Below are 13,606 nucleotides of genomic sequence, written 5' to 3' on the forward strand. Positions count from 1 at the left end.
GAAGATGAGACTACGGACAATATTTAAAAATGGATTTAAAACTAATAAATTAAAGGCGAAGCGACACACACACACAAACGAAAAAAAAAACAGAAGTCGGCAATTTTTTAAGAATCATCATTTTTGGCAAACACACATTTAGTTAAGTTGTAAGTCTTGAGTTGCTTAGCTTAAATGAATGTATAAAAATAATATATAAAGGCAAACATTTTAACAAAATTCTACATATGATAATTATGCTAGACGTACAAACAACAATTATAATTTATAGCAAACAAAAATATATAAAATTTAATAAGCATTTGCATAGCCGCTCGTGTAACTATAGAGAAAGCAAATCAAAGTAAATGCAAACTTAATTATTGAGGCGTGAACATTTGCGTAAACAAACAAGGTAAACATTAAAAAAAAATATAATACATTGGAAAGTTTGAGAAGTGAACTAAGCTAACATTAGATGTAAACTAAGTTAATTAAAATGCCATAAAAACAAATCATATATGAACAGCTATTTAAATAGAGAGAGAGAGCGAGAGTTTAATGTAAATTATAAAATAGCAGCAAGCAAATATAAATACGAATACCAAACTTAAAACAATCTATGAAGCAGCAGCAGCAATTAGTACATAAAAAACACACGTAAGACATTTTGTAAATTAATTCAAGCCGAAACAACAGCAACAACCAAAAACACACACACACAACCAAATAATAATTATAATAAATATAATAGATATATATGAATGTGACTCTCATTGCTGTCGACAGGCGAGCAAACTGGGCAGGATGAGGGTTAAGCTGCCGGCCACAATGATGCACAGCCCGGCAAAGGCAAAGGGCACCATGTAGCCACCGGTTTTGTCCACCAGTATGCCGCCCAGCGTAGTGCCAATGAACACGCCCAGCCCCATGGCCAGCGCCGTAATGCCAAACGCATTTGTTAGCTTCGACAGGCCCAAGTAGCGCACATAGATCAAAGCACGCAGCGTGGCAAACACAGCTGCAAGTGAAAGTTGCAATAGCTGATTATGGAGGTAAGTTGCACAAACCTGGCGCCACGCCGTAGCACATGCCGTAGAGCAGCTGAAACCAGATCAGATCGCTGCCGTAGAATGCGCTAATGAGCACCACTGCACCACCCAGCACCATGCCACCGCCGCATATGTAATTCGTCCAGCCCGTCAGTTTGTAGGCCACAAAGCCGCACGAGATGCGCGCCAAGAAGTTCGTCGCACCAATCGCCGGACCTATAAACTGCGCATAGCTGGGCGGTATGGTGGTGCGCATCTTGGAGTACACAAAGGGTATATTGAAGCCCATGGGGTAGACAAATGCCGAGGCGACCAGCACACGAAACGCAAAGCTTTTGAACAAGTGCACATCGAAGAGTCGATTAAATGCCCGCACCATCCTCGTATGCAGCCAGTGGCGCTTCTTCTGCTTCTTTCTTCTGCGCTTTTGCAGATGGTGCGCTGAGCCACTGTGTTTGGCTGGCTGTGCGGGCGCATCTTTATCATCATCATCGGAGTCACCGTCGTTGTAGTCGTGTATCTTATGCAGGCCGTAGGCAGCGCGTTGGATCTGAAATTAAATAAAAGCAAATTTTTCAAATACTAAAATACAAAAATAAATATTTTTTACTGCCGATCAAGTTTTGTGTGTTCAAAATCCAACATGACCCACTTATCATGCTTAATTATTTTTTACATCTCTCACTTTTTAATTTAATTAAGCACTCTGCAGTTTAAGATAGAAAAGCAAGCAAACGAATCAAGCTAAAAATGTTTTTTGATTGATGCACATTTTAATTTCATATGGCGACTAAGGCTGAGTTACTGCATAAATTAATTACAATATGCTTATTGTTGAGCTAATGAGTGTTGAGTTAGCGACTTGTCGCTAGCTGTAAGATTGCTAATCGCGATTTAACGCCCGAATTTATATTATAAACGAAGTTGATTTCTTTATAATATGTTGCTTTATTACTGCCTTCTGCAGGTTTATTTGTGTTTAGTTTAGTTAAATTTACAATGTTTTTGAGTATATGTATGTACATATATATATGCGGCACGGCCGGCTTACAAGAATAACTACAGAGCAGGGTCTGTCCGTTAAGAGAGTCTAAAGCGAGTTAAAGTTCAACTTGTTAGTTGCGACGATCGAAAGTAAGTGTAAGGTAGAGAATTATAGGCTCGGCCTCATAATTCTTAGCGATAGATAAAGCGATAGAGGATTAGTGATAGCGAAAAGAACGCACAAAGAGAGCGCGAGCTTTATTAGTGCAGTGCCAAATGCACGCACAAAGAAGAGAGCGCGTAAGTACAAGCGCAAAGAAGAGAGCGCTTGAGCTTTTTCAGCGCCAAAGTCCGAGCTTACACCAGATCAGCTGTTAGTAGCTGAAGAGTCAAATTGATTGGCCTTGCATGACCAAACAAATGAGCTTTTTTATTAACTATGTATTTTGTCACTTGTCACAAATTTTTGTTTTTATATGCCTTCTTGGCCGAATTTATTCTAATTACTCACTAGTTAACAATTGTTTATGCATTGACAACAGTCCCTAATTGGGCTGTGCAAAAAAACTCTAAACTATTTTCGATATTTGAATAGATAGATAGACTCGAATTAATCTGCGCTTATGAGAAAATGAAGCAAAACTTAAGCAAAACAAGAAAAGTTATAACTTAGTGCGTTACGTTAATTTCTCTTATGCTAAATTTACGCGTATTTAGAGCGTCTCTATACTAAAGAGAATGTTTTTAAACACTTTGTCCTTTTTTTATAAAAAATGGAAAAGGGTATTATGAAGTTGTGCAAACATGTGTAACAGGGAGAAGGAGGCGTGGCAGACCCCATAAAGTATGTATAGTCTTGATCAGCAAGACAAACTGAGTCTATATAGCCATGTCCGTCCGTCCGTCTGACTGTATGAGCAACTGTTTCTTATTAACTATAAGAGCTAGAGCAACCAAATTTTGTATATAGATGCTCCTATATCCAAACCCAAACGCTTTTATTTTATTATTAACTGGCTGCTAAACTCCAAACACTTATTTTGTAAATAAAATGTTGCACATTTTGCTTGTGTGTTTGAATCCCCAATAGATAATTTATTTCTCTTGAGCTCACCTGCTTTTGCGATCCCATTAGCTCCAGATCCTTGCCTTCAAAGCGCTCCTTGCTATGCGGTGCATCATAGTCAGCTGGGCCTGTATAAAAGAGATCATCGTGCTGCAAGGGATCGGCACGCACTAAATAATTGCGCTCCCCATCCGACAGCTGCTCCTCGCTCTTGGGCGTACGCTTGCGACAGCAGGGCGAGGCACAGGTCCAACGTCTTTGGCGCTCCTCTGGCTCGTAGGTTTCCAGCTTAGCTCTGGACTTCTGCGACGTGGCATCTTCGCGTATAAAGTTGTGCACATAGAAGTTGCCATAGTATTCCTCAGAGCTGGAGCCCGATTGCTGCTCCCTGCGATGCACCACGCCTACAGGCGTGGGCGCCACTTCCAAATAGGCCAGCACTATAAGGAACAAAAGCAGCACAAAGCCCACCTGAACTCGCACCGTATTGCGCCAGCCAATCTTGGTGACCAAGTAGCTATTGAGCATGGAAAAGAATATGATGCCCAGGCCTGCGCCGGAGCAGCTAAACCCACTTGCAATTGGTCTGTAGCGCTCAAAGTAGTAGCTTATGATAAGCTGCGAGCTCACCCAGATCATGCTCAGCCCGGGTCCGCCTGCTCAACAATTTGTAGTTAACTGACAACGTTGGATCTGCAGCTGCTTACCTACCAATCGTGCTATAGAACACTATCATCATGGGCAAGTTGACGCTGTAGCTGGCCGCCAGCATGGCCAGCGCCGAGATGGCCACACCAAACATGGCCACCGGCCGAAAGCCGTAGCTGTTGATCAGCGCGCTGGAGAAGGCGCCGCCCAGAAAATAGCAGCCGATCTGCACGCTGCCCACTAGCACCACCTGGGCATTGCTCACCTCCAGCTCGGCGCTTATATGGGGCAGCAGTATGCCCACAGAAAAGATAATGCCGTCCACAATGAGCTGCGCTATGAAGCTCAGCACCAGCACAATCCAGCCAAAGCCACCATCTGGTGGTATAACCATGTAGATCTAGAGAGATAAGAATTACAATTATATATACTTTATATATAGCTAAATATACAAAAAGTATGGTTAGCACATCACAAGTTAAAATAGCTAAATCGTTTAAAATAAATTGATAAATTGCAAGTTTGTTTGTTGCAAAGTTAGAATATAATAAGTGTTATAATATATATTTAAATTAAGTATGCAATTTTTTCAAATGTTATATGTTTTGTCAATATATTGACACAAGCATAAGAATCTCATGCTCAGACTCAGGCTACAGTTCATTGAATTTTTATTATAAATTTTTAGCAGCTTTTGCAACTTAAAAATATTTAAAACGCGCCTCAGTTTGTTTTGCTTAACAAAAATACATCTTTGTATATATAGTATATATAGTTGCTGCTTAGACTTACTTACAAAGGCATTGCCAGAGACGAGACCAAAGCCCGGCAGCTGAGGCGGCTGCTCGCCGCTAAAACCATCCGGATCAGACTTATTGTCCGAGTCATGGCTGGTAAAGATTTCACTGCTGCTATGGTCTCTAAATATTCTGGATCTATCCGAGAGCGGCATATCCGTATCGCCGCTAATTGCCCCAAGCGAAATGTTTGTGCTGCGCGTATACAGCGGCGCCTCATAGGAGTCATCCGAGTCCACAGCGCCACCCACAGGCTTAGCGGCTCCTGCCAAAAGGCCAAAGCAATGAGCAGCGTTTGTGTAGCGCGTGTTAAGCTACTCACTTTTTTTGTAGACCTTGACCACTTTGGTGGTCAGCGGCTCATCGCGGTCATAGCTGTTGTCAGTGTCGCTCGACTGTTGTCCTCGGTGCGCTAAAGTTGCTGCCGCCTTGCCCGCTTCCACCAGCAGCAGTGTCGTCCGCGGCAGCTCCAGCTCCGAATCCCAATCCGAATCGGAGGTTGTCTCTTGCCCCACTACCAGCTCGCTGAAGCTGCTGGCATGCGCCAGGGGCGTGCGTCTGTGGCAAGCAGCATGTTATTAGCTGATGGCTCCCAATTGCTGCTCGAGCACACTCACCTACCCTGGCTAGAACCTCTGCGCATTTTGTGTTTCTACTTTAGCTTTGCTTTCCCTTTGTTTTCGTTTCTTTTTTCGCTCTGGATAAGCTGACATTTTTCTCAAATCTCTCTACGTGGCTGTCGCACCCAATCCAAGTCTTAATGTCAATGGCAGCCAACGCGTGAACGCCACAGCCAGCAGCCAAGCCCAGGAGCAGCAGCAGCACCGCAGTCTACGTGCCGTTCTGGCTGTTGATATGAGAAATTCCCAGCTACATTCTGCGACTCTCTCTCGCTCTTTCTCTTTGTCGCTGTCTCAATCCCTGCTGTCATTGCTGTGACAGGCAGACTCACGAACTGACAGACACTGCAGACACACCTCACACCTCCCCCCACTTACAACTCTCGCTTGCATTTCCTCTGAGTTGTTGTGGCCCTTGCCGCGACGAAATTGCATCTGTGCAATTTCATTGATTGCAAGTAAATGAATTCAAGCCAAAAATTCTACGCTTTTGTCCAAGTCGTTGCGCATTGTCAACAACAACTTTAAGTTAGTTAATTAGTGACTACTCGACTTGCATTGAGCACTTTATATTTATTTTATTGGAGCAGTTCTTTAAGTAAGTATGAATAGCCATTAAATATTATCAAATATTACAGCACAATCTGCAAACTATAGAATCACTCAAAACTCATTTCGACTGCAATTGATTAATAAAATTACTTAACTTGTATTTAAAAAATTAAAGTTAATGCAAAAAGTAATGCAGCATGTGCTATAACTTAATCAAATGTTATTTATTTATTTACTTTGCAGACTCTTTAAATATTTCAGACGCCACTAAGCTTAAGCAATCGGCACACATAGCGTATGCGCAATCTAGGCGCACGCCCCTATGTTGCTTGGGCAGTTTTCGCTTTCATGCCAAACTTGTGCACTCACCTTCAGCCCCTGAAGCGAATGTGCAGGCATTCCAAGCTATATGCATGACTGCATGGCCATCAAATTGGGTCAATTGCTGTTAACAATTTGGCGGCGCAATCTTTTTGGACGTTTCGATTTCAAGGCAGCTGGCAACAATTCCGCGCCACTGCTACGGCCACTGGCCCACAAGCTTGGCCCAATTGGGATAGCTTCGTAAAAAAGTTGAAAGCGCAGCACGTACGATGCCATTTGAAAAAACAATTTTACATTGAGTTGTTGGAGAACAGCAAATGGCTAAAAAAACAACAACACACAGGAAGCACTTGGCAGGCTTGGAGCACAGGACGGCAGCAATACGCTAATTAATTAGTGCATTTTGTTTATTGTTTGATGTGCAAACTTTGGGGCAAAGTTCAGCGAGTTGCTTTGTTTGAACAGCAGCTGCAATGAAAATGAAATTGAAAATGAAGAAACTTGTTTTATAAAGTTATGCCATATTATATGGATTTGTCCAATTCTTTTGTTTGCAAAATAAATATATGTATGTGTATAGCTGCCAAATAGTATATTCCCTAAAAGTTTGCCAATATGCGAAAATCCAAATATATAAAACGTAATTTTGCTCTAAAAAGCTCTAAAATGAATTCACCCGCATTGCTGCTTAACAACTTTTCACGTGCAGCATCGAAAACACCAAATAAAATAACCATGAAAATGAACAGCAATCGCTTGAGGTAAGTTCGAATTGGGTTGAGTTGAGTAGTGGCGCCGGACTCAGAATCAGAACTTCTTACGCCAGAAGCTCCACATTTCGCATAGACAAGGCTTGCGATCGCACTCGCATGGAGCTATCGGTGGCGAGAGTGGATACTGCTTGCACTCGGAGAAGCTTGGAAACTGAGTCTTGCGCTTCTTGCAGCACGAAGGTTCGCGGCCGCGGGGACAGCCCACATCCAGTCTTATGGGCCGACAGTGGGGATAGCCTATTTTACAACAGGGCCACGGCTTCGTGGAGGCGGGAAACAGTTTGGGGGGCGGGGCACGTCCACTTTGCCTCACATTTAGCTTGCAGGCTGTATGCAGCCTGTCCCGCACTACGCGCGGCTCGCGACGCTCCCTCGCGGGATAGATCTTACGCAATCGGGGTCTTCTCGGTGTCTGTGGCTCGAACTCCGACCAGGTTTGCTGATAGCGCCGCGACTTATCACTTGGCTTGTAGGCCAGCACATCTAAGGGCAGGGGGCATGGCTCGGGCACACAGACGCCCTTGATTTCATCCATTTCTTGGTACGCCTTGCATTTGTATTCGGAGCGTCGCACCACCAAATAGCAGGGAGTCTTCTTCTTCACACGCTCCATCATCAGACGATGCACCTTCTCCTCGAGACTCTCCGTGCGCGGCAATTGCAGTGAATCGGTTTTTGTTCGCATCTGCATCAGCGGGTTGCAATGGTTCAATAATTGCCGAAACAACTTCAGACCATTGCAGTACAAATTCATGGATTTCATTTTAAAATTTTACTTAAATTTTGATAGGAGTGTAGGGGGGGGGGGAGGTAGTTCAGTTCAGATCCATTGGATCTACTATTGTGACCAAAAAATACGCCTACTACGTAAAATGTAAACAATTATTTATAAAATGTAACTAGATGTCTAAACTACAATTTAATAATATAATAATAAAATATGCATTGTATATACGCTAAGAAAAAATTATAATAAATAGTTTATAATACATAAATTGTCAAATAAATTATACAAATTATCGAATATGTAATAAATAAATCAACACTATCAACATTCGCATTATTTTTTAGCTACTTTATTATGTATTCTATGATTCTATTTAATCAATTGCTGACATTTAAATTTATAACGAAGAGTCTAGATAGCCATGACCTGTCTAAGTATCTGTATATTTAGGGCTATACATAATATACATACATAATTCTACTTAAATTAAGTCTTGTATTGTTTAATTGGGAATTTACATCCATCGATGTGGATTCAATTTAAATTTAAAGGCAATCAACTTTACATTTTTTTATAGAGGAATGTTTTAGGTCTTAAATAAACTAATTCTATTACTTTCAAAATAGTCTGCTCTTACTAAATTAGTTATTAAAACTCATACATTAAAAATAAGTTTTATTTAATTATAATTCTATGCATATTATTATGTTAAATCTATATGCTTTTTGCATATCAAAATAAATCTAATAAAATCAAATTTTGAATTGAAGTACACAGATGTGTATATAATACATGAATATATGCCATACCTAAACAAAAATAGAAGTCATTGAAAAAATGCGGTTTAAAAAAAAAACCAATTAATAGTGGTTAGGCTTATAGAATAAATTTACTTTATTGTTTGCATTCAATGATTGGATTGCTGCAATTGAATACAAAAATAGTTATAGTTAAGCTTTCATTGCTTTAATCAGGTTAAGAACAAAATAAATTTTGGAGCATTGGGACTAATGGCGATTTCGCGCTCTAAACATGCGCCACAATTCGCAGAGCGGCACCGTCTTGAGGCAAACGCACTCGGTGATCGGTGGCTTGGGGAGCGAATCCTTGCGGCACTCCGAGAAACTTGGATAGCGCGTCATGGGGCGCTTGCAAGTGGGCGCTGTTTTGGGTCTAATGCGGCAGCGAGTGTTGGCGCCCACAGCTTTGCATTCGCACAGTGGAAACTTGATGCAGTGGATCTCCTTGCCCATGGTCACCTCCTTGAGCGGCGTGCACTTCATGGGGCGGATTGTCTTGCATATAGGCCGCGGCTTCTTGGCGCAGCTCTTCTTGGGCTTGCGCTTGACTATGGGCGGCTTGACTATGGGGCAGCTGCGCTTGGGCAGCTTCTCTTGGACGCACTCCACCCAGCACTGCTGGTACTTGCGATCGAGACTCTTGCTGGGCCTGTAGAGCGCACGATCGAAGCGTGAGACGCCGAAGCAGGAGGGCATGCATTCGACTATGGGATTGTAGGGCGGCTTGCAGCGCAGATAGACGCCTAGGGATCGCTCGTCGGTCAACTCCTCATCCGTTTTACATTTCTTGGGTGTCTTGAAATATTCGGGCACAAATTTGAATGGCTCGCTGCACTTTGGCTTCTTTTCAGCATTATTCTTGCATTTGTCAGTTTGTTTGCTCATGTTGCGCGCTGTCGAAACTAAACACTTATATGGCAGTTTGTTGATCAGCGATCGGTGGACAAAATATCGAAGACCCATGGCCATTTCGAACGAATTAAAAGATCAATACAATTTGGAATTTTGTAAACAATCAACGGACAAGGGCTGTTTTAGTCTGGTAGTCTAGAACGAACTAAAGTTTGACTATTGCCAATTCAAAATCTGAAAACTTATAAAAAAAAACTACAGTTGACAACATGCTTGCTGTATAAAAAATAAATTCACCAAAGTCACTTAACGCTACATTTATATATTTGGTAATTACAATTAGTGCGAGCAAAATAAATTATATAAACCATATTTATTGATTTAGCATATTTTTCTGCATTTTCATTTTTAGATTATTTTATTATTTATTATTCTTGTATCAAATCTAGCAAATTTGCTTAGGAAATTCTGGCAGCACTGATTGGCGGCCTTAGAAATGTTAATGTGCGCATGTGCAAAAGCAGATAAGCAGCTGAGCACACACAGCTGTCTCTGTCTTCCTTGCTAGCCAAAGTTGACTGCGCTGCTTCTTTGATTCGCTCAGAGGGCTTTGTTCTCTGAGAGCGAAAAAATTAAGATGGCGGCGCTGCCTCTTTGACTTTTGTATGTGCACATGTGTAAAAGCAGAAAGGCAGGTGATCTCACGCAGCTCTTGCTGTTCTTGTCTTGCTTGGTAAAGTTGGCAGCGCTGCTTCCAAGCATACTTTAATTCGCTCAGAGGGCTTTGATTTGTGAGTGCGGAAAGTCTAGATGGCGCCACTGTCTTAAATTACATTGGTGGCCTCTTTGACTTTTGTATGTGCGCATGGTAAAAGCTGAGCACACTGCTCTTGCTATCCTTTTCTAGCTTGCTTTGCTATTAATATTGAAATTAACCCAAATGAATGCTGCCAGCTAAGCATATTAACTCATTTGATTAGCCAAAGCAAAAGAGTATTTAAATAATTCTTATAATTTAAATAATTTTGCATTAAATCATTCGCTGCACAATTACATGTACTTAATGCCAATTCAAGTGTTGCCTCAAGCAAAGTGTTTATCGCTGTCGTTGTTGCTAATGTCGTTTATATTTTTTTTGCACACTCTCAACTCAAATTGAATGTAGCAGCAGCCATCTATGCAGAGCATTTGTCAGCAGCTGCAAGTGCTGCGACTGTTGGTATTTCTAGAAGGGATTTGCATGCCGCTGAGATGTTTATCGCAAATTGTTGTCGCCGTCGTCGTCGTCGTTGTCGTTGTCGTTGTCGTCTGGGCGCAGAAATGTCAACAGCGCAAAGCGCTGACGTTTACATTGAAAGTCACTTTGGTTGCCAGACGCAGCGAGCGGCACAGGCTAATGAAAAGCGCCAACAAAAATGCAATGCATTTTTATTTAAATGCAAATGTTTAGCTGGTAAACAACACACACACACACGCAAGCACAGACACACACATACACACATGTAAACGAACACATTTGCAGAGGGCGCGTTTTAATTGTTAGTGCGTTGAAGTTGACATGGCAACTAAAGCTAGAGCAGCTGCTAAAGCTGCCGGCAGCGGAAGCTTTTCAACGGCAAATTTAGCAAACATTTGTGTTTGTGTGTGCATGTGTGTTATTGTTGTTGTTTTTATTAGTGTTTGGGACAAAAGTATGCCCCAGAGTGACATTTTTGCACAAATGAAATGTATGGCTGAAAACTTGTCTATTTGTTGCCCAAACAAATAATTTTATTATCAAACTTTTTTATATGGGCATGCCAATGTTAGTTGGGCTGTTTGCTTGCTGTTGTATCTTGTGGCATGCCCCAAGTAATTTTGTTATTGTAGTGTGTGCACAGTCTGAGGCCTTTAAATAAGCCAAACTAACTTAAAGCAAAAAGATTCTAGGCTCAAATTTACATCAAGCTTAGAGTTTGTCTCCGATTTATTTGCTGCTAAGCTGCATTTGCTTAAGTGTTTTTTTAGCAGCATTAAGTTACATACACGGCCAGGACATGTGCCAATTGCCCAGAGCCATGAAACTTTTCAAGTGTTAACGAGTTTTCTTGCATACAACACACATGTGTCGATGGCAAACGTACTACTTGCACTTTACTTGGAAAACTTGCAAACAACATTTAACACACAACAAATGCAACAACGACAAGTGGCAAGTGGCAAGTAGCAAGTGGCAAGCTGATATGTTGAAACGCATAGAAATTTGATTGCCAGCAACAACAATTTGCATCTTAATTGCAAAGTCCGAACCCATAGCTAGTCAGGTAGCAATCAGTAACCTCACACACACACACATACAGATGTACACAAATACATGAGCACATGTGTGCACATATTTATTACCAAAAGCTCTCTGGGCATAGCTTTGAAGCTCAAGTTGCTGCTGAATTCTGTTTGCCTGGTAGTTGACAGACAATCGAAAAAATCGCTTTAAAAATTTTACATAAAATCATTTCACATTGAAAGTGAAACTGAAAGCAAAAATTTCTGCTTCACCAGTTACGCCTTCTGCTCACACTTCATAAATTTTATTTCATTCTCTCTCACTCTCTGTCTCTGTCTCTTTCTTTTTCTGTGCGTTACAAATTATGCTCGTATAAATTTTTATAAAACATTTCTGACGTTGCCATTTCATTTTATGTTGCTCTTATATTTTTTTCTGTGTGCTCACAACTGCGACTTACACACACACAGCAAGCTTACACACATAGGCGGCGCTACATTTGTGCTGCACACAAAAGTAGGCAACAAAATTGGGCATGTGGCACAACGCGTTCAATGTCTGCAACAAAAATGAATTCACACTTGAAAAGTTTTCACATGCGTGTTCTCTTTCACACACACACACACAAAGACAACGCAACTATTTTAGCTAAAATGTGCTGCTCTTATTATTATTATTCTTTTAGCGCTCTGCGTTTAAATTTCAAGCAAGGAATGTGCTGCGCTCAAGAATATTTATAATAAAATAGTTTTTGTATAATGTAAGTAATTTCAAATTACAATGTGGAACATGGAATGTGTTATGATAATTACATTTTGCTGTATATAATGCATTATTATATTTTAAGCGCTTAAAAACTTTAAGCTGACTTAGCTCAAACCTTTGTGAATCTTTTAATTATCGCTCATTATAGCCATGCGGCTCTGTCATAATCTTCAACAGCTTTCAACACCTCTCGTTAGCTTGCACTTTAATTTAGAAAAAGGTTAACTAATGCGCCATTAAATAACTGCTATTAAACTAATGTGAGCAGCTGCAGCTCCATATCTATATATATGTATATATATATATATATATAACTGGCATATACTTGTCCATATTTGCGTGTTAATATTGCCAGAGACCCAAAGCTGCTGCCAGACCCCTGACAGCTGCTGCCACGCCCACAATTCAATGCCCAGTGATAATGTGCGCTCGCCCACGCGCTGCTTGGCTCGTAAAAAAGGGTTCTCGATAATTTCGCTTGCGCTTGTCGGTTGATTGTAGCGCTTTGGCTGGCTTTTGTGAATATATATGTATATATATCTGTTATTGTTTGTGGCTGGGTTCAAGGGTTCGCTAATTTAATATGCATAAATGCTGGCACATGCTTCATAAATGGCAATTTAAAGCCGCACCAAAATGGTTTTATTATGTAGGTTTCACATTTTACACATTTCGCATGCAATATGAATTTCTATTAATGCCTTTTATGCTGACTCTGCGCACACTAGCCAACTTACTATATGTGTGTGTGTGTGCGTGTGACTTTTATTGTTATACAAGTCTGCGCAAAAAAAAACTGTTGCATACTCTTGTGCGCGCACACAATAAACTAAAATTTAACACAAAACGCAGCTCATTGTTCAACTGCCCACTGACGTCTGTTGGCCAAAATGCACGACAGTTAGACAGCAGCTGCTTAACTGTTTTGGCATTGCCAACTCGCTTTATGGCTGCATTTTCATTTTCTTGCTGGCCACAATGGCAACGAAAATTTTGCTGCGCTTCTCGCTGCTCAGTTCATTAGAAAAAATGTTGCGTTTTGTCGTTAAATTGATTTGTCAGTGCGCAGCACGTAGTAAGCTGCCTACTCTGGCTGTCTGGCTGGCTGGCTGTTGCCAATTTACATTTTGACGCGTTTTGACGCTTTGAATTGCGTGGCACGTTGTTGCCTATTTGAATTAGAAGCATGTCAATAGAAATGCGCCGCACATTGCCTCGCCTCGCTGCCTTGGCCATTTCAAATAAATGTCAATAAGCATTGCCAGTGCTCCGTTTGACGGTAAAATGCTTCGGGGCAAACACAACTCAATTTTGCTGGAATCTTCAAGTGCCGCGCACAATTTAATACAGAAATTTTAGTTAAATTAAAAGCATTGCCAATTGAAACGCGCTGTTCCAAGAAAT

At 41.1% G+C, this 13,606-nt stretch overlaps 3 protein-coding genes across 5 annotated transcripts; all 3 read right to left on the reverse strand.

The window, feature by feature from the left end:
* Positions 1 to 744: 744 nt before the first annotated feature.
* LOC108595439 lies at positions 745 to 5,281 on the reverse strand. Of its 3 annotated transcripts, XM_017980671.1 has the most exons (7): positions 5,144 to 5,281; positions 4,849 to 5,084; positions 4,526 to 4,791; positions 3,793 to 4,129; positions 3,130 to 3,737; positions 1,050 to 1,581; positions 745 to 1,000 (listed from the first exon to the last, which is right to left on the reverse strand). In XM_017980671.1, the coding sequence occupies exons 1-7, from the start codon at positions 5,167 to 5,169 to the stop codon at positions 753 to 755; spliced, it is 2,253 nt and encodes a 750-aa protein (XP_017836160.1). In that variant the 5' UTR covers positions 5,170 to 5,281; the 3' UTR covers positions 745 to 752. The 3 variants fall into 3 exon arrangements, with proteins under 3 accessions (XP_017836160.1, XP_017836161.1, XP_017836162.1); XM_017980672.1 differs by lacking the exons at positions 4,849 to 5,084; positions 5,144 to 5,281 and having other exon boundaries at positions 4,522 to 4,587; XM_017980673.1 differs by lacking the exons at positions 4,526 to 4,791; positions 4,849 to 5,084; positions 5,144 to 5,281 and having other exon boundaries at positions 3,789 to 3,872.
* Positions 5,282 to 6,520: 1,239 nt separating this feature from the next.
* LOC108595589 lies at positions 6,521 to 7,605 on the reverse strand. Its single transcript, XM_017980852.2, has one exon. The coding sequence runs from the start codon at positions 7,556 to 7,558 to the stop codon at positions 6,830 to 6,832; it is 729 nt and encodes a 242-aa protein (XP_017836341.1). The 5' UTR covers positions 7,559 to 7,605; the 3' UTR covers positions 6,521 to 6,829.
* Positions 7,606 to 8,408: 803 nt separating this feature from the next.
* LOC108595677 lies at positions 8,409 to 9,403 on the reverse strand. The gene has a single exon (XM_017980957.2). It carries the CDS (start codon positions 9,289 to 9,291, stop codon positions 8,530 to 8,532), a length of 762 nt encoding a protein of 253 aa, XP_017836446.1. The 5' UTR covers positions 9,292 to 9,403; the 3' UTR covers positions 8,409 to 8,529.
* Between the last annotated feature and the right edge of the window lie 4,203 nt (positions 9,404 to 13,606).

This window comes from Drosophila busckii, chromosome 2R (assembly GCF_011750605.1).
Source record: "Drosophila busckii strain San Diego stock center, stock number 13000-0081.31 chromosome 2R, ASM1175060v1, whole genome shotgun sequence".
Lineage (NCBI taxonomy): Eukaryota > Metazoa > Arthropoda > Insecta > Diptera > Drosophilidae > Drosophila > Drosophila busckii.

Bases quoted from the DNA above. Each gene is read 5' to 3' on its own strand.
- LOC108595439 (XM_017980671.1), bottom strand. From the start codon at position 5,169: ATGCGCAGAGGTTCTAGCCAGGGTAG. The intron at 4,792-4,848 runs GTGAGTAGCTTA...GCCTTTTGGCAG, and splicing joins GGTCAAGGTCTACAAAAAAA to GAGCCGCTAAGCCTGTGGGT. The intron at 4,130-4,525 runs GTAAGTAAGTCT...TTATCTCTCTAG, and splicing joins TCGTCTCTGGCAATGCCTTT to ATCTACATGGTTATACCACC.
- LOC108595589 (XM_017980852.2), bottom strand. From the start codon at position 7,558: ATGAAATCCATGAATTTGTACTGCAATGGTCTGAAGTTGTTTCGGCAA.
- LOC108595677 (XM_017980957.2), bottom strand. From the start codon at position 9,291: ATGGCCATGGGTCTTCGATATTTTGTCCACCGATCGCTGATCAACAAA.